General features: G+C 38.3%; 1 protein-coding gene across 1 annotated transcript in view; it reads right to left on the bottom strand.

Moving 5' to 3' along the window:
• Positions 1-3674: 3674 nt before the first annotated feature.
• The window catches only part of DCK (deoxycytidine kinase), a 38095-nt gene continuing 20953 nt past the window's right edge, over positions 3675-20816 (bottom strand). Inside the window, exons 3-7 of the mRNA XM_036272412.1 lie at positions 13918-14111; positions 12777-12924; positions 11009-11124; positions 9687-9777; positions 3675-4516 (exon numbers count right to left, since the gene is read on the bottom strand). Of these exons, the coding sequence (XP_036128305.1) occupies positions 4490-4516; positions 9687-9777; positions 11009-11124; positions 12777-12924; positions 13918-14111 (576 nt within the window). The 3' untranslated portion in view covers positions 3675-4489. The remainder of the gene's footprint in view (positions 4517-9686; positions 9778-11008; positions 11125-12776; positions 12925-13917; positions 14112-20816) is intronic.

The following is a 20816-nucleotide window of genomic DNA, read 5'->3' as shown; positions in this document are numbered from 1 at the left end:
AGGATTTTTAAGGCAGTGAAACTATTTTGTGTGGTGAATAGATGTCATTATTCATTTGTCAAAACCCATAGAAGATATAACACAAAGTCAATCCTTAATGTAAATTGTGGCTGTTGAGTAATTATAATGCATCAATGTAGGTTCACTGAATATAACAAATGTACCGCTCTGCCCTGGCAAGTTTGGCTCAGCAGTTAGAGCGTCAGCCTGCGGACCAGAGTCCAGGGTTTGGTTCCCGCTAAGGGCACGTACCTCGGTTGCAGTTTGTCCCCAACCCTGGTTGGGGTTGTGTGGGAGGCAGTCACTCGATGTGTCCCTTTTTTTTTTTTTTTTTTATCCTCACCCGAGGACATTTTTCCATTTTTTGTTCAGGTAGAGCAGGAGGGAGAGGAACGGAGAGAGAGAGAAACATCGACGTGAAAGGGACACATCGAGTGGCTGCCACCCGCACGACCGACCAGGGCCGGGGACAAACTGCAACCGAGGTACGCGCCCTTAGTGGGAACCGAACCCGGGTCTCTCAGGACCGCAGGCCGACGCTCTAACCGCTGAGCCAAACCGGCCAGGGCCGATGTGTCCCTTTCATGTCGATGTTTCTCTCTCTCTTCCTTGCTCTCCCTCCCACTAAACATAATTCAAAAAATAAAATAAAATAAAACAAATGTACCACTCTGGTGGGGGATGTTGATGGTGGGAGAGTCTGTGCAAGTGCAGGGGCAGAGACTATATAGAAATGTACTTTCCACTTAAATTTGCTATGGACCTAACACTGCAATAAACAATATAGATGGAACATAAAATATATTGTAAATAATTCTAAATAAAGTCTATTAAAAGTTTTAAAAAGAGAGATAAGACTGGTAAAACCCAAATAAGGCCTGTAGTTTAGTTAATAATGCACCAAAGTCAATGTCTTAGTCTTAGTATACTATGGTTAAGTAAAATGCTATCATTGGGGGGAAAAATCTAATAATTTTGCAACATTTTGTGAGTCAGAAACTGTTTCAAAATTTAAAACATTTTTATTTATTTCCCTTATTGATTTTAGAGAGAGGAAAGGAGATAGAAACATTGATGAGAGATAATATTGATCAGCCGCCTCCTGCATGCCCCCCACTGGGGATTGGGCATGTGCCCTGACTGGGAATCAAACCAGTGACATCTTGGTGCATGAGTCAGTGATCAACCACTGAGCCACACCAGCCGGGCTCGTTTTTAAAAGGAATGATAAGATTTGTCCAATGTGGAAAGCTATTATTTATCAGGATTTGTAAATACCTTAAGCAACTAATCTAGCATTTTTCTGATGGTAATAAGATTTATATCTCTGTAAAAAACAAACAAAAAACACTTTGGTATTCCTTGTCCTAAAAAATATGACAGATCTAATTTCTAGGGGCTCTGTAATACAGTGCTATCAATTTCAGGCACAGAAGATGAGAAATTCTGAATGAGGAAGTAAGTCTTATACAATTAACTTCTTAAAAGAGCAAATTATAAAAAGTAGTACATATACTCTGATGGAAAATGATCTGATATGAGAAATAGAATCCAAGAGATAATGCAGGCCACTAAGCTCAATACTCTTGTGCCTACACAATGTCCCAGCTTTTGAGTCATGACAAATAATAAATTTATTTAAGCTTCTTTTCAATTCTACAGATTTAAAAAGTCATTAAATATTTTTAAAAGATTACTGAAAATCTCTAAAATGTCTTTGCTTAAAATAGAATCAATGTAATTTATATAAACCATTGTGATCTTTTTATAGTCACTTTTTTTCTTCAAAGTAGAATAAAATTTGAATTCTAAAAAGATAACCATTTCAATGTGTGTAGCTCCATTACAGGTCATGAGATATATACTTATTTATTAAGCAAATAATTTAGTAAATAAATTGATATACATCAAATACAAACAATACCATGAGACAGTTTAAATACTCATGGTGATTACAGATTTGAAATGCAGTTTCCCTTTCCAAGATCAGTATATCTAGACTGTTTAATTCACTAAATTATCTCAAGAAACAAAACAAAAGATGACATTTTGAAAAGGAAAATAAATGATAGTTTCCAAGTAAAGTGACTCCTCCCCTCACTTCAAAGACAGCATTTTTCTAAAATGTCAAGTAGAAAGGGTAAATACATAGAAAAAAAACTTCACACCTTAAACAAACTTGAAAAAAATATTTAATTATATACAGAACAAAAATGAATCCAAGCAGATTTTTTAAATTACAATTATTTTACTTTTTTTATTAATACATATTCCAAAAATATGATGCTTCCAAGATATATAACATAAAGCAAGATCATTTTTTAATCAGTAATTTCTCTTAAAGGAGGGGAAAAAAATTAGGTATAACCCTACAGAGAAGCAAAGCCAACTATGAAGCGAAGAATAATCACAATGTTCTCATAGAAGAAATGTGTAACTTTAAAACAGCAGGCTGTTGCCCTGGCCAGTTTTGCTCAGCAGTTAGCATGTCAGCTCTAGGACCAAAGAGTCTCGGGTTTGATTCCCAGTCAAGGGCAGATACCTAGGATGCAGATTCGATCCCCAGCCCCCAGGGCAGGGCTGTTCAGGAGGCAACCAGTCGATGTCTCACATCGATATTCCTCTCTCTCTGTCTCCACCCCCTTCCCTCCATCTAAAAATCAATGAAAAAATATCCTCTGGTGAGAATTTTTAAAAAAAAATAGCAGACTAACTAATTAATTCAGACAGTAGCAAAACCAGGATGAGGCAGGAAATAACAGGTGGGACTAAACCACTAAAATAATCTACCTTGTCATCAGTTTCTCTTTTCACTTCTTACAAAGTATACAAAGGTAATAGAAGACTACTTGTTCCTAATGCAGAGTCAATAAAGAATAAGATGGAAAAATGTCTCTCACTGTGTTCCATTAACATTTTACCTATACAAATGAGAAGAGCCCTGGCCAGTGTGGTTCAACTGATTGAGCGTAATCCCATGCACCAAAAGGTCACCTGTTCAATTCTCAGTCAGGGCACATGCCCAGGCTGCTGGCTCGATCCCCACAAGGGGGCATACAGGAGGCAGCTGATCAATGTTTCTCTCTCTCACTTCCTCTCTCTAAAACCAATAACAAAGATATTTTTAAAAGGAGAGAAGAAATGTAGGAAAACTATACTTCTACCTCAAATGATTTAAAGACAATCATAGTTTAAACCAATCTTTTAACTATAATAGGAACATTCCATTGTAAAAGAATGGTCTGAAAAGAAAGCACGCAGCTATTTTAAGCTCCATATAAATTAAATTATCTACTCATGTAATAATCTTCAGTTTTTATTTATTTTAATCCTCACCCAAGGACATGCTGAGAGAGAGGGAGAAAGAGAGAGAGAGAAAGAAACACTGATCATTTACCCCCTGCATGTGCCCCGACTGAGGACTGAACTCAAAACCCAGGCATGTGCCGACCTGGAATTGAACTGGCAAACCTTCGGTGCACAGGACAACACTCAACCAACACTCTGGGTGGGCCTTCAGTTATTTTTAAAGAACATTTCCTCACCCATCTGGTGTGGCTCAGTGGTTGAGCATTGATCCATACACCAAGAAGTCGCCAGTTCAATTCCTGGTCAGGGCACTTGCCCAAGTTGTGCGCCAGATCCCCAGTGGGGGGCATGCAGAGGGCAGCCAATCAATGTTCTCTCTTGCATCTATGTTTCTATCTCTATCTCTCTCTCCCTTCCTCTCTCTCTAAAATCAATAAAGAATAAAATAAGAAAAAGAAACATTTCCTCTTTAATCATCCAAAATCCCATGCAAACAATGAAGTCTCACCCATAGCACAGATGTATGTCATTATAAACTGGGAACAAAGTCTAACTTGTTCCTCAATAAATGCATTATAGATGTACTAATAAATATCAATGAATTGATTAAATACTAAACCTGATCTTATATCTTTCACATAAATTGAAGTGGAAGGGGAAGCACTGGATCAAAAGTACTTAAAATAAAACAATTCTTTTTCTACAGATTCCTTAAATGCTACTTTCAACTTTTTGCACTAATATACACAGGACACATTATCATTTTCTATGTAACATTAAAGTTTCCAGTTAAGAAATCCAGTTAAGAAACTGGTCAACAGTGAGAGGAGAAGCACCAGAAAAAAAAGTCAACCTGCGGAGGAGGTTAACAGAGGGGAAAGACTGAAGAAGGGTGGGTTTTTCCTGATACACTTCAGCCACTATAGTGATTCTGAAACTATCTACCTCCAGACTTCTTGCCATGAGAGATAATTAAAAGTCTTTGTTCTTTTTAACAAAAGAAACAAATAAAACTGGTCATAAACTTTCATATAGGATTCATTAAAAAAAATGTTTTTCTTGGTATAAAAATGGTTAAAAACTTGGGTTTTCTAAAGTGACTTCTATGAATATGAAGCTACGAAGATACACAAAGCTGAAGTATCTGTAATCATTTCACTGCCTGTAGTCTTCAGCATGATCACAAAGTGCTCAAAAATTCCTTGACCTGAGGAGAGAAAAAATATATTAATTATTTGACTAATTTGAGATATGTAATATTCATCTTCATTTAAAAGTATATAACAATTGAAGACCTCAACTATATAAGTAACTTTATCACAAAGCCACAGCATTTACTTAAAAAGATGTATTAAGTCCTGGCCAGTTGCTTGGTGGTTAGAGCATCGGCTCTCAGACGGAAGTGTTGTGAGTTTGATTCCTAGTCAAGGGCATGACATACCTGTATTGTAAGTCTGATCCTGGGCCCCAGTCAGGGTCATGTGGAAGGCAAGCAATCGATGTGTCTCTCTCATATTGATGTTCCCCCTTCTCTCTCTCCCTTCTCCCATCCCACTCTATCTAAAAATCAATGGAAAAATATCCTCGGGTGAGGATTAAACAAACAAAAGAGAATGTATTAATAAATACTTTAGTAGTAAAAGCTGAATGACCTAAAATGTAATTACAGGAGTTTTTAAATTCAGTCTAAGATTGATACAGTTCTATAATAGCCATATTCTCTAATTTTATAATCATAATTTTATCTCTTTAAAATACCATAGACCACTGATATGTGCATCTTTGACACCGATGACATTAATAACTGCAACGGTTTAAACAACTGTACCTTTTCTTTCTTCATTTTTTAGCAACGCCTCCCCTCCCCCCGGTTAATTTTCTGAAATTTCTCTGAAGCACAAATTTGAATTTTGCATATACTATGTAATGATAACGTATGAGGAAAGGTCATATAAGCAGTGACTGAATCTAGTCAACTAGCCAACATCACAGCAAAAAGATTCTGTTCTCATAACAGTCTGAGGAATACGGTAGACCCAGAAACATGGAAGTAGGGCACAGACTGACATCTTTCAGAAGAGGGGGTGGGAAGAGATAAACCACAGAACTTATATGCATGTATGCATCACCAATGGACATGGACAACAAAGCTGGGGACGAGGCGGGGGGGGATGGGGAGAGGGGTGCCAATAGGGTAAAAAAGGAGAAACATCTGTAACAAAAAAAAAAAAAATTAAAAAACAAACAGAAAAGATTCTGTTCTCTTCATATTCTAGACTACATAGTAATTCTCCTGAACAGACAACGATTACTGCCATGTAAAAATACCTGAAAAACAAAGCCAGCTGCTAACATTATTAATGAAAATATAAATCTTACAAAATAACGATTCTTAGTCAAAACATAGAAATGTTAAGATAAAATTTTAAAAAGTGGGTTTAGAGATTCATTCAGTTAAAATGATGGTTGGCGCCCTGGCCGGTTTGGCTCAGAGGTTAGAGCGTCGGCCTGCGGTCCAGAGAAACCTGGGTTCAGTTCCCGCTAAGGGCACGTATCTCGGTTGCAGTTGGTACCCAGCCCTGGTTGGGCCATGCGGGTGGCAGCCACTCAATGTGTCCCTTTCACGTCGATGTTTCTCTCTCTCTCTCGCTTCCTCTCCCTCCCACTCTATCTGAACAAAAAATGTAAAAATGTCCTTGGGTAAGGATGAAAATAAATAAATAAATAAAATGATGATTAGCTGTTAGTACTGCAATGGCTCACTTAATTTATTTTGTTTATTGTTTTTAATCTTTATTGTTGAATGTAAAATGTATTACAGATGTTCCTCATTTTTCCCCCACTGACCCCATCTTCCCCACTCCCAACCCTCTCCCGCCTTTTCCCATACTATTGTCTGTGTCCATTGGTTATGCATCTAAGTTCTTTGGTTTACTTCTTCCCACCCCCCAACCCCTTTCCCTTTGAGGTTTGTCAGTCTAGCAATGAATTTGTACTTCTTAATCCCTTCACCTTTTTCACCCGTTCTCCCAAGCCCCCTCCCATCTGGCAACCAACAAAATGTTCTCTGTATCTATGAGAATGTTTCTGTTCTGCCTGTTCATTTTGTTTATAGATTCCATTGTTGATAGATATGTATTCATTGCCATTTTGTTTGTTCATATATTTTAGCTTTTTCTTCAAAAAGACCCTTCAACATTTCATATAATAACGGTTTGGTGGTGATGAACTCCTTTAACTTTTTCTTGTCTGGGAAACTCTTTATATGGCCATCAATTCTAAATGACAGCTTTGCAGGATAAAGTAATCTTGGTTGTAGGTTCTTGCTTTTCATCACTCTGAATATTTCTTGCCACTCCCTTCTGGCCTGCAAAGTTTCTTTTGAGAAATCAGCTGACAGCCTTATGGGAACTCCCTTGTAGGTAACTAGCTGCCTTTCTTTTGCTGCTTTTAAGATTCTCTCTTTGTCTTGAACCTTTTGCATTTTGATGATGATGTGTCTTGGTGTGGGCCTCTTGGGGTTCATCTTGTTTGGGACTCTCTGTGCTTCCTGGACTTGTATGTCTGTTTCCTTCACCAAGTTAGGAAATTTTTCTGCCATTATTGTTTCAAACAGGTTTTCGATTTCTTGTTCTCGCTCTTCTCCTTCCGGCACCCCCAAGATGCGAATGTTGGCACTCTTGAAGTTGTCCCAGAGGCTCCTTACACTATCCTCATTTTTTGGATTCTTTTTTCATTTTGCTGTTCTGATTGGGCGTTTTTTGCTTCCTTATATTCGAAATCGATGGTTTGCTTCTTGGCTTTACCTACTCTACTACTGAATCTGTGTAAATTATTCTTTATCTCAGATAATGCCTCCTTCATTTCTGACTGTGCATCCATCATTTCTAACTGGTCCTTTTTTATACTCTTGAGGCCCTCACTAAGTGCACTGAGGTTCTCACTAAATTCATTGAGCATCCTTATAAGCAGTATTTTGAACTCAGCATCTGTTAGGTTGCTTATCTCCACTTTGCTTAGTTCTTTTATTGGGGTTCTGTTCTGTTCTTTCATTTGGGACCTGTTTCTTTGTCTCCTCATTTTGGCTGCCTCCCTGTGTTTGTTTCTGTGTATTACTTAATGAGAGTTATGGGGCTAGCTGAGACCATATGCTGCTTGTTTGAAAGAATTTAGGAAAAACCTGAAGAAGGATTCAAGACAGGCCAATCCTATGGTTAAGCAACTGGCAACAGCTTGGGTGGGCCTGAAAGTTGGGTGGGGCGGGGCCTCAGGGAATCTCCAGGGCGGGGCAACCAGTGTAAGCCAGGTTGCTGGAGTCCCAGATATGGCGGCTGTCTGCTGCCCCAGGGAAGGGCTCACCAAAGGAACAAAGGCCTCTGACAGCACGTTTGTCCAGGAGAAAGTCCCCTCTCCAGCCCTCGCTCCAGTGCCAAACAGCTCAGTTCTTCCCTGTATGTCTCTGGTGCCCCTCGAGCTGCCTCCCCTCCAAGCTTAGAGGGAGTGAGTCCGATAAGTCCGTGCGCCAGGCCCTTTAAGGAGCTGCCTGGGGCTCCAGCCGCATCAGCTTCCCTGAGCCTCAGTTCCTGTTGGTTTTTCCAGCCAGAAGTTATGGGGACTTCTCTTCCTGGCACTGGAACCCTGAGTGGGGCACCTGGTGTGGGACAGGCACCCCTCAGTCCTCAGGGAGGATCTTCCCAGCCTAGGTATCCTCCTGATTTTTATCCACCACATGTGGGTGTGGGACCAGCCTGTCATGCCTCCGCCCCTCCTACCAGTCTCGATGTGGCTGCTGCATCATAGTTGTAGGCCTTCCATTCAGCTTGATTCCAGGCGGTTTTGAATGATGGTGTTCTGTAGTTAAGTTGTAACTTTGATGTGGTTGTGGGAGGACGCGATACCGCATTTACCTACGCCGCCATCTTCGCCTCTTGCTCTGACTTAATTTATTTTAATAATATAATTTAAGTTAATTCTGTCCTCATTTATAACAAGGAAGAGGTCATTTAAATTGTCCAGATATGCTTTAGTTTATATGATGGGAAAAACAACTATATGTGATAATAGTTATATATAAATGTTGAGATGTTTAAAATTCTTGAGATATATCCATTATGAATGGCAAGTACCTAGTATAAGAAATCGCAGCCCTGGCGGTTTTGCTCAGCGGTTAGAGTGTCAGCTTGCGGTCCAGAGAGACCCGGGTTTGGTTCCCGCTAAGGGCACGTACCTCGGTTACAGTTTGTCCCCAGCCCTGGTTGGTCGTTCGGGTGGCAATCACTCAATGTGTCCCTTTCACATCGATGTTTCTCTCCCTCCCTCTTTTCCTCTCTCTCCCTCCCACTCTATCTGAACAAAAGATGGAAAAATGTCCTCGGGTGAGGATCAAAAAAAAAGAAAAAAAAAAATCGCAGACATTTTGTGACAGGATAAAAGAAGAACTTAATTCGTCTCAAAACTAAACAAATAAACAATGTGTGGCTTCTTTAGATGTTAGATCACTAAGTTAATCAATGTGAATATAGGGATATTTGTTATATTAATTCCCATGACTATTCTCTCTCAAGTGTTCACCAATAGGTTCTCTTCCAGTCCCTTTATCAATACAGGCACCACTCACTTAATAGAATATCCCAAACATCTGGAGGATAGATTAACTCTGATTAAGATAATGACTCAATGATTAGACAATGATAATTCATCCTTAATAAGGTACCAAATGAATTTCAAAACTAAAACTCCTTTAATCTCAAGACTTCAGCCAATATAAAAATGGGTAAGATCCACATCTTGCAACTTCAAATATCCTCCTTAATGAATTTGGTTGAAAAAAATAAACAAGTAGTTTATTATTAAAATATCTAAAGATTGGTGGTATAGGGAAGAAAGAAAGAAAGGGAAAAAGCAGGGAAGTGGCTGATCAAAAACTTTTGTGATCATATCACAAATAAGGGAACTAAAGGATTAAGCTCCTTATTTTAGCAAGGCCACAAAGCTAGAATTTCAAGTTAGGATTAGAATCTAAATAGTCTAAATCTCTTTAAAGCTTTTAACTGTCCCTTAATGTAACTTTATGTCATCGTTTCTCATACTTTTTTATTTTTTAAATCTTCACCCAAGGATACTTTTCCATTTATCTTCAGATAGAGTGGGAGGGAGAGAGAGAAACATCAATGTGAAAGAGACATATTGAATGGCTGCCTCCCACACAACCCCGACCAGGGCCAGGGACCACACTGAAACAGAAGTATCTGCCCTTGACCGGAATCAAACCTGCGACTCTGGTCTAAAGACCAACACTCTAACCACTGAGCCAAACCGGCCAGGGCTAGAACACTTAAAAGACAAGACAAAGCAAACGTTAGTTTATCCAAATCTACCTTTTCAACTAGGCTGTCGTGTTTGTCTTTAAAGTCTTCATTAACATCCAATGTTAAAATAGGTACTTCTTGTAGATAATCAAAGTTGGTTCTATTTAAAGAAGGATAAACAAAATAATTAGAGAAAGCAATCAATAAGAGAAAAAACTAAAACTCATTATTGTATCACAAAAAAATCAAAATGTCAATCATTTTATATTAAAATTATTCTGCAAATACTTCATTTGGCAGCCCCTTCTTTCTCATCTAGATTAACTTACACATATCTAAAAATCTCAGGTATAAAATATATAAAGCTAGGCACTGTGACATGTAATACTCCTCAAAAAACAAAAACATAGTACAGTAGAAGAAATATTTACATTTTAAAGATGAGAAAACTAAAGTTCAAGGAGGTCACTCTAAAACTCAGAGATTGTCCAAGATCACAGACTAATAAGTGAGACTGGATTGAATCAAAAACTGACTAGTGACAAAGTCCATACTTTTAACAACTATGCTATACTACCTCCCAAGTCTTGATCAAAGAAACAAATTCGAAATACCTTATCTTAAAATACTTTCTGAAAGAGAGTACCTAAAAAGTGTACACAGATATATTTCCTACTTTATCACTTAATGTAAAATTCCATATATTATACTGTCAATACCACTGGGGGAGATTAACTATAAAAACTTTAAGAAAATGGTCCGGCCAGTGTGGCTCAGTGGTTGTGTGTTGACCCGTGCACTAAGAGGTCACTGGTTCGATTCGATTCCCAGTCAGGACATATGCCCAGGCTGTGGGCCCGACCCCCAGGGGGGACATGCAAGAGGCGGCCAATCGATATTCTCTCTCATCGATGTTTCTATCTCTCCTTCTCACTTCCTCTCTCTCTCTAAAATCAATAAAGAAAAAAAATTAAAAAAAAAACACAAAACTTGAAGGAAATGGATCTCACTGAAATAAAGAGAATCAAAATCCTAATTCTGTCCAACTGGCGTGGCTCAGTGGTTGAGCATCAGCCCATGCACCAAGAGGTGGCCAGTTCGATTCCTGGTCAGGGCACATGCCCAGGTTGTGGACCAAATCCCCAGTGGGGGCATGCAGAAGGTGACCAATCGATGTTCTCTCTCTTTGATGTTTCTATCTCTCTCTCTCCCTCCCTCCCTTCCTCTCTCTCTAAAATCAATAAAGAAAAAATATTTTTTTAAAAATCCTAATTCTGAGAAAGATAATACTAATAAATGTCTAAAACTAAAAAATTGTACATATACATTTTTAAATTAAAATTTGATAAGGTATTAAAAATGAGTAATAAACAAGAATAAGAAAGTCTTACTTCAGTGTTCTATGCAGGAGCCAGCTTTCATGTTTGTAGTGAAGCTTCTCTAAGTATTCAAGAGGAATGCCTTGTTCTTCATTTCTTCCCCGTAAATATATTCTACTCAGGCATTTCTGAAAGCAGTAAGAAAGGGGGGGGGGGGCAATTATTCTTGCCTGATGCCATTAAAATTTTCTTCTCTAGTGTCTATTTAGTGTTGCTAGCCAAAATCTCTATTCCTTCTAGAAAAAAAAAAAGCTCCTTTTCCCCTCTCTGTACTTTTCAACCATTTAGTGGCTCTAAATCAAGTAGTACTTTGAAAAATAAGTCAATAAACTTTTGGCATCCATATTTGAAATATACTGTCTAAAATAAGTTTGGTAAAAAAAAAAGTACAGCATAAAACTATGCTTCAATTTCTACTATAAATTCTCTTTTCAAATAATTAAATGATCCTCTAATCAAAGATATCATAAACAATATTAATGAAATAAAATAGTATTGTATTAGACTTTAAGATATTGACTATAAATGTTTCTAACAACAAAATTATTAGAATTCTTTATGTTCTTTCATCTCTATTTGCATTTACTATTTTCGTAATTAAAAACAAAAATTATTTTAAAAAATAAAAGTAAATTCCAAAATTATAATTGTTAAATTCTGGTTTGCTTGGTATTAGAACAAAATCATCAGTTGGAATCAGAAACCTAATTTCTTTGAGAATGCAACTTCAATATAACACAGTCTTCTCTCAGGCTAGAAGTTGTAACATTTACATCCATCAGAGCTACTGTGACTCAGGAAAGAAAAAAGAAAAAACAGAAAAATGGGAATGTGAGCAACAAAATCAGAAATTTAATAAATGTAAGCTCTCATTTAGGTTAGTTTTATGAAAGGCATCCACTTGGTCTTCCTGGATTCATTACATAATTTCATATGTAAACAAGAGCTATGTTACAACCTATCATGAAAGGCACATTTTCAAGTAAGCTCCCTTAACTGAAAAGGCAATGATCCACTAAATTCCTTTTCAACCGCAGCTGTTACTACCGATCCATTCCAAATCAAAACCATGCATAACTTTGCCATTCATTCAGCAAATATGTACTGAGCTCCTACTATGTACCCAAGCTTTATTCTAGGCACTGGAAATTCAATAGTAATTAAAATGCCCAAAGTCCCCACCTCATAAAGGCTATACTCTAGAAGTTGCTTGAGCAAGTTTCTTAATCTAGCTGTGATAAGAGACTGCAAAAGTTGCCCTAGCCGGTTTGGCTCAGCGGTTAGAGTGTCGGCCTGCGGTCCAGAGAGACCCGGGTTCGGTTCCCACTAAGGGCATGTACTTCGGTTGCAGTTTGTCCCCAGCCCTGGTTGGGTCGTGTGGGTGGCAGCCAGTCGATGTGTCCCTTTCACGTCGATGTTTCTCTCTCTCTCTCTTCCTCTCTCTCCCTCCTGCTCTATCTGAATAAAAAATGGAAAAATGTCCTCGGTGAGGATAAAAAAATAAAAATTAAAAAAAAAAAGAGACTGTAAAAGTTAAGAAATAATGAAGAACAGAACTGAAGAACAGAACAGGACTTAAAAGAGCAATTTGCCAAATCTGGGCTTCTAGTTTGCTGAGAAAACAGAATGCTTCTATCTACCCAGTTTTGAGTTTCTAATTTGGAGGAAGGAAGCTAAGAAATAGGGAGTGAAGTTCAACTAAACTGCCTTCACTGTATAACACTGAAAAATGTCTAAATATTCCTTTAACTTTTCAAAGGAACAAAATATTAAGTCTCACCTCTGGACTGGCTCGAAGATAAATGATTCCATCTAGTTCAAGGCTTTGGCCAAACTGGTTATTCATCCAGTCATGCCAGTCTTGATAAATTGTCCACTCTGTTTCATTCATACAATCAGATTCATACAGATTAGATGCAAAAATATACCTAAAAGAAAGTCTATATTAACATATAAATCCTTTCCAAAAAGCACAGAGAAACAGAATAGAGAAAATGGATCTACTAAATGGACACAGAACATTCTCCTACAACCTGTGGCAGATCAAGCCTTGGACAGCAGAAAAAAACAATAGAGCATCTCCAACTACAGAAAATTATGTACTTGGCCAGTGATTCTCAAAAATGTGGTGTCTACTGACCCAAGACCCTTCCAGGGGTTCTGGGAGAGGCCAGATTACTTTATATACAATACTTCAACCAAAACAATATGATCAACAGAGTGAATATAAAGGCATAAATGTGAGCCCAGCTGTCTTCTATTAATTCAGGCATTCAAGAGATTCATAGAAACATAAAATGCTGCTCTTCTCAATAACTTTTTTGTTTTAGAAAATGTAATTTTCACTAGTATATTATTTATGTTTATATATGTAATGGGTTTATAATTGCTAATTTTAAATAATTTTTTCCCATTTCCCAATCTTCATTTCTATTAACAAAAATGAGTAAGACACAAAGTTCTTTGGACTCCTCAATAATGATTAAGAATGGAAAGGAGTCCTGAGAACAACAGTTTGAGAACCTTTGTTCTAAGCTAACTCTCGACGTTAAAAGAATCCTTCCATAAGCAGGGTAATTACAAGGTCTCCTTAGAGATTTTTTATCTCCTTGCTCCAGGTGAGTCTATTATATAGATTCAGATATAACCAGAGCAGATGAGAATTTTAAAAAAGAAATTTCTCTGAAAATTTGAATGAGATGGCCACCATATTCCTTACATTCTCCATGGAATCTAGAAATTATAAATGCCAGAACTTCCTTAATGTCATTAGTACCAAACTGCTAAATGTATTAAATGTCATTTTCTATCTGAAATACCCAACTCAACCTCTTATTACTTTGATTACCAGGAAATAGAAAAAAAAAATACAGTTCTAAGCCAAGGTTCCAGACTAATAAGTACAAGTCATTTAGGTATACCTGTCACTATACACAGATCGTTCAAAAAATAATACAGGTTTCTCCGCATCTTTGAGCTTGCCATTGAGAGAGGCAAGCTGAGTTCGTATTCGACTGAGGCAGGCATATGACTGGAAGGTAAAAGACCATCGTTCAGGTTTCTCATACATCATCTGAAGAACATTCCCACCACTTTTCTGAGATGTTGTCAGTTCCTATTACAAATTTGAAACAAAACAAAACAAAAAGCAAAGTTAATGATCAACAGGCCTACCTATTTTAATTTTTTTAAGAGCTCCAAAACAGAAGTTGGATAAATAAATGCATCATGATTAGCAAAACCAAAATGAATAAGTCCTCCTCTTCCTTGTCTTTTCCATTGTATTTTTCAGGTTACCTTAAGCCTGGAAGAATCTGAAATATTAGCTTAACCACCAATTCTTTAGATCTTTTTCACAAGAAGTCGCAAACAGCATATGGCAAAAATCTGTTTGGCCCAAAAAGTTACAAAGAGCCTATGGCAGAAATTGTTTGGCCCAGATGGGACCCAAAACAGTTAAATTAGTTGTCAATATCTAAAAGTTAAATAATTTTACATAATATATCTGGATGTTTATCTTTGGTAAAAATCAAGTAGAGCAAAGTCACATGTGTTTCCATGAGATGGGACACATACCCCACCATTCCCTGTTGAGACTTACAAAAGGCCTGATTTATTTATTTAAATGCCTGCCCCATTTCATATTTGAATCTGTGACCCCTCTAATAAAATAGAATAATTTGATTCAGTAACCATAATGTTAGAACCAGTATTTTCAGTGTTATGGGGAAAAAAATAAGTGTAAAATGAAAAGTCTAGTAAAATCTCTGTAATCTTACATCTGTATTGGAAATATCATAAAAAATTCATCTCATTATTTTTCTTTAAAAAAAAATATTTTTTCTTTATTGATTTTAGGGAGAGGAAGGTAGAGGGAGAGATAAAAACATCGATATGAAAGAGAACATCGACTGGCCACCTCCTGCATACTTCCAACTGGGGATTTGGCCCACAACCTGGGCATGTGCCCTGACCAGGAATCGAATTGGTGACCTCTTGGTACATGGGTCGATGCTCAACCACTTAGCCATACCAGGTGGGCTAATTATTTTTCTTTCTATAAAATATAGTCTTTCTAGCTCTGTCAACCAAAAGACCTGTAAAAATAAACATAAATGCCACCCAGATTATAATCTCTAAAGACCACTTTTCACTGAATTAGGGTCACCAAATCTGATTCTAGGTCTGGAGAAGAAAATGTAATGTACAAGATTAGCTTAAGACATCTTGTTTCAGGAAACAAAGAAACTATCAGAATACTGAGGCTGTACCAAGGGCAAAGGAGCCAACATGAAGGGGCTTCCACTGGTCAAAAAATAAGGCACAAATGGAAGGCAAAAATCTTTAGGTTCATAATACTAAAGAAAACCAGAAAACAAAACAACCAAACTCTCCAATCATCTTTGGAGGTTGCTAAGGCACCAATTAATTATTCTGGAAATTTGTAGGTAAAGAAAAAAATATCAAACATTTTATTCTGCCCATACTGAACAAATGCTATTTCAGATTAATGAAGTAGTAAATGAGGAAAAGGTCTTCTATTTATTTATTTATTTATTTATTTATTTATTTATTTATTGTACATGCCTCTAGGGGGAACCGAACCCAGGACTCTCTGGTCCGCAGGCTGATGCTCCAACCACTGAGCCAAACTGGCCAGGGCGGAAAAGGTCTTCTTGACTGAAGAATCCCAACTAATAAATTCAGAAAGCTTGAGAATTAGAATATCACCTTTTACAATATTTAATTATTGAGGCAACAATTAGCAATAGATGCTAAAATCATTAGAGAAAAGGTGATTTTTTAACATCACAAAAGACATCCGCCTGATGGAATGTGAAAGAAAATACACATCACCACCTAAGAAGTTTGCCAAAAAAACGAATGAAACTAAATCTAATCAAGCCTATAAAGATCTAACTACAGATTTACAAGAAATACAGAAAATTGAGAAACATGTTAAATTATACCAGAGATGCACTCAGCCAAAATCAGAATGAGGGAAATTACAAAGACATAAATGAACCAGTTTCTTCAACTAATATTGCAAAGAAGAAAGAGGAAGAGGAACCAGTAGGTTAAAATTTAAAGGATATATTAACCAAATATAATGTGTACCTTGTTGGATTATTGTTATCAACAAATGTAAAAAAAATTACGAGACACTAGGGAAATATGAACACAGATTGGATGTGATGACACAAAAGAATTAATCTTTTAGATACTATTTTTAAACAGAATCTTTATTTCTAGAGTTCTTTTTATTGAGCCTTTAATTTCTACAGATGAAGTAATTTATTATCTAGAACAGGAGTTCTCAAAGTATAGTTGGGGAGCCCCTGGGGAATCCCTGAGATCCTGGCAGGGAGTCTGCAGGAAAAAACAACTATTTTCATAATAAATATACCTTTTTCCATTCTCATGCTCTCATGAATGTATATTTGTTTTCCAGACTACATGACATGTGTCCTGCAACAGTTCAAAGGTAGAAGCAGATATGAGAATTCAGCTTTTGCTACTTACTCAGACATTAATATGTGCACAATATAAACAATGTCACTTTACTTGCTAAATTTTGTTTTGGAAAAGTTATTTCTCATAAAAATGTTATTTGTATTAATATGCTATAGATAGCTGTGGTTTTTAAATGAATTAACTGACAAATTTTAAAGTTTCAAGTTCAATTTCTAATTTAGTAAATATTGATAGATCTGGCATAAAAACTCTTTGGTTCTTCAATAATCATCGACAATATATATAAGTTGTTTAGTTAACAAACTAACTTTAGTTTTTAAATGATGCTGTATGTCTTAAAATAATTAAGAACTCACAGGGTTAATCTATTCAATAAGTAATAGTTTCCCCCTGAAAACTTCACATATACAGTATCTGCTTCAAATATCTTTATTAAATATAATAGTTACATATTCTGATAAACCTAAGTAATTAATTTAGAAAATACCCAAATAAATCTCTAATTTAATTATAAAAGTGAAACCTAATTAATATAGTCAGTGAATTTTAAAAATATGTATTAAAGCTATTTCAAACTATTATGTTCTGGAGAAAATAAAATTAAACCAACTTCTTGACAAGAGATTTAAGTAGTAATTTACATAAATCTTCACTGTAAATGGGGAAAAAACAGGCTAATGCAGATTGGGATGGTTAACTAAAATGTACAAGAGGCTGACATGACTAGCTGTAATTAGAAAAGAGGTGAACCATGATCCGAAGAATATGCATGTACAGACTTGTTCACCATTTCCACAAGTACTAGAATAAGGATCAACTAAAGGTAGAAAAAGATTTAGATCACAGCTTAAATAAAAAATTCAAAATGTTAAATAAATTCATGTTTATAAATGTAAATGTACTCTCAGCATAACCCTAAACTTCTGAGGAAAGGCGATCACACATTTCCACATAATACTGTGATTGTTTCTTATCTTTATTGTTGAAAGTATTAAGGATGCCCCTCTTTTTTCCCCATTCACCCCCTTCTCCCCAGTTCTACTCCCCTCCTGCTATCCCACACTATTGTTTGTGTCCATTGGTTATGCATATATGCATAGTTCTTTGGTTTATCTCTTCCGGCCCTCCCTCCCCACTTCCCTTTGAGGTTCATCAGTCTAACAACCAATTTGTACTTCTTAATTTCTTCAGCTTTTTCCCCCAGCCCCAACCCCCTCCCATTTGGCAAGCAACAACAAGTTCTCTGTATCTGAGTCTGTTTCTGTTCTGCTAGCTCATTTTGTTTGTAGATTGAACTGTCGATAGATATGTATCTATCGCCATTTTATTGTTCATATTTTTGTTGTTCTCCTTCAAAAAGACCCTTCAATATTTCATATAATACTGGTTTGGTGGTGATGAACTCCTTTAGCTTTTTCTTGTCTGGGAAACTATATGGCCATCAATTCTAAATGAGAGCATTGCAGGATAGCGTAATTTTGGTTGTAGGCCCTTGTTTTTCATCACTTTAAATATTTTTTGCCACTCCCTTCTGGCCTGCAGTTTCTTTAGAGAAATCGGCTGACAGTCTTATGGGGAGCTCCTTTGTAGGTAATTAACTGCTTTTCTCTTGCTGCTTTTAAGATTCTCTCTTTGGGCCTGGCCAGTTTGGCTCAGCAGTTAGAGCATCAGCCTGCATTCCAGAGAGACCTGGGTTCGGTTCCCGCTAGGGGCACATCCTCGGTTGCAGTTTGTCCCTAGCCCTGGTTGGGTTGTGTGGGTGGCAGCCACTCGATGTGTCCCTTTCACGTCAATGTTTCTCTCTCTCCCTCTTCCTCTCTCTCCTTCCTACTCTATCTGAACAAAAAATGGAAAAATGTCCTGGGGTGAAGATATAAAAAAAAAAGATTCTCTCTTTGACTTTAACCTTTGGCATTTTGATGATGGTGTGTCTTGGTGTGGTCCTCCGTAAGTTCATCTTCTTTGGGACTCTCTGTGCTTCCTGGACTTGTATGTCTGTTTCCTTCACCAAGTTAAGGAAGTGTTCTATCATTATTTTTTCAAATAGGTTTTCAATTTCTTGCTCTCTCTTCTCCTTCTGGCACCCCTATGATGCAACTATTGGCATGCCTGAAGTTGTCCCAGTGGCTCCTTACACTGTCCTCATTTTCTATATTCTTTTTTCTTTTTGCTGTTCTGATTGGGTGTTTTTTGCTCCTTATATTCCAAATTGATAGTTTGCTTCTTGGCTTCACCTACTCTACTACTGATTCCCTGTAAATTAGTCTTTATTTTAAGTTAGTGCATCCTTCATTTCTGACTGGCCCTTTTTCATGTTGTTGATGTTCTCACTAAGTTCCTTGAGCATCCTTATAACCAGTGTTTTGAATTCTGCATCTGATTGATTGCATATCTCCATTCTGTTTAGTTCTTTTCCTGGAATTGTGTTCTGTTCTTTCATTTGAGACATGTTTCTCTGTCTCCTCATTTTTGCTGCTTCCTAGTTTGTTTCTATGTATTAGAGTTGCTCTGTCTCCTAGGCTTCGTAGGGTGGCCTATTGTTGTAGGTGTCCTGTAGGGTCCAGTGGCACAGCTTCCCTGATCACCCCAGCTGGGCCATCAAGGTGCACCCCTAGAGTGGACGGTATATATACCCTTCTGTTGTAATTGAGTATTGTTTGCTGTTGGCATGTCAATGGGAGGGATTTACTCAGACTAATCAGCTGCAAGGACTGGCTGTGCCCACTAACCACTGGCCTCTAACTACCCTGGAGGGTCAGCAATGTAGGGGCCCACCACACAGAGTAAGGCTTACTTCAGCAGGGCTCTGGTACCCACTGAGTCCACTCTTTGAGTGTGTCACTTGTGTAGATGGTTGGGTGGTGGTGCTTTGATGTGGTCTGAAGCTGTCCACTGGGTGTGCTGGCTCTGGGGCTAGGTCAACCACTGCTTGTGTTCTATCTGGAGCCACCCAGCATAAGCTACAGAGTAACCTGCTGATGGCTGCTTCTTGTGCTGGGCTTGGAGGTGCCCAGGAAAAGCCAAGTTGTGAACCAAGGCTGGCTGCTTCTAGTGCCAGGCCTACGGCTACTTAACAAGAGGTATGGGGCTCGCTGAGATCTGATGCTGCTTCTTTGAGAGATTTTAGGAAAATTGAAGCAAGACCCAAGACAGGCCAATCCTATGCTAAAGCCACTGGAAATAGCTTGGGTGGGCCTGAAAGTTGTGGCGGCAAGGCCTCAGGGAATCACCAGGACAGGGCAAACAGTATGAGCCAGGTTGCTGGAATCCCAGATATGGCACCTATCTGCAACCTCATTGGGGAAGGGCTCACCAAAGGAACAACGGCCTCCAACAAGAAGTCTGCCCAGGAGAAAGCTGCCCCTCCAGATCTCACCACAATGCCAAACCACACCACAGTTTTTCCCCGTATGTCTCTGGTGCCTTTCAAGCTGTCTCCCCAGTGATGAAGCCCAAAAGAGCGAGTCCAAGTAAGTCCATGAGCATACCCTTTATTTTATTTATTATTTATTTTCTTATCCTCACCCAAGGACATTTTTGCATTTTTTTTGTTCAAGTAGAGCGGGAGGGAGAGAGAGGAAGAGAGAGAAACATCGACGTGAAAGGGACACATCGAGCCCTGGCTGGTTTGGCTCAGCAGATAGAGCATCAGCCTGCGGACCCGAGAGACCCAGGTTCAGTCCCGCTGAGGGCATGTGCGTAGGTTGCAGTTTGTCTCGGGCACTAGTTGGGTCGTGGGTCGTGCGTCGTGCATGTGGCAGCCGCTCGATGTGTCCCTTTCATGTCGATGTTTCTCTTTCTCTCTCCCTTCCTCTCTCTCCCTCCCACTCTATCTGAACAAAAAAATGGAAAACTGTCCTCGGGTGAGGATAAGTAAGTAAGTAAGTAAATAAATAAATAAATAAAACAAAAGGGACACATTGAGTGGCTGCTGCCCGCACGACCCAACCAGGGCCAAGGACAAACGGCAACCAAGGTCCATGCCCTTAGCGGGAACTGAACCCGGGTCTCTCGGGACCGCAGGCCAAGGCTCTAACCTCTGAGCCAAACCAGCCAGGGCAGTGCGTGCCCTTTAAGAGGAACTGCCTGGAATAGCAACCTCAGCCTCCCTCAGCCTCAGTTCCTGATGGTTTTTACAGCCAGAAGTTATGGGGACTTGTCTTCCTGGCACTGGAACCCTGAGCTGGGAGCCGGGTGTGGAACAAAGACCCCTCACTCTTCAGGAAGGACCTTCCCTGCCGGTGTGGGCCTCCACCCTCCTACCAGTGTTGATGTGGCTTCTTTAATTTCGTAGTTGTCAGGACTTCCATTCAGGTCAATTTCAGGTGGTTCTGAATGACAGTTG

This window comes from Molossus molossus, unplaced genomic scaffold, assembly GCF_014108415.1.
Source record: "Molossus molossus isolate mMolMol1 unplaced genomic scaffold, mMolMol1.p scaffold_m16_p_1, whole genome shotgun sequence".
Lineage (NCBI taxonomy): Eukaryota > Metazoa > Chordata > Mammalia > Chiroptera > Molossidae > Molossus > Molossus molossus.
This window is presented reverse-complemented; position numbering and strand designations above follow the sequence as displayed.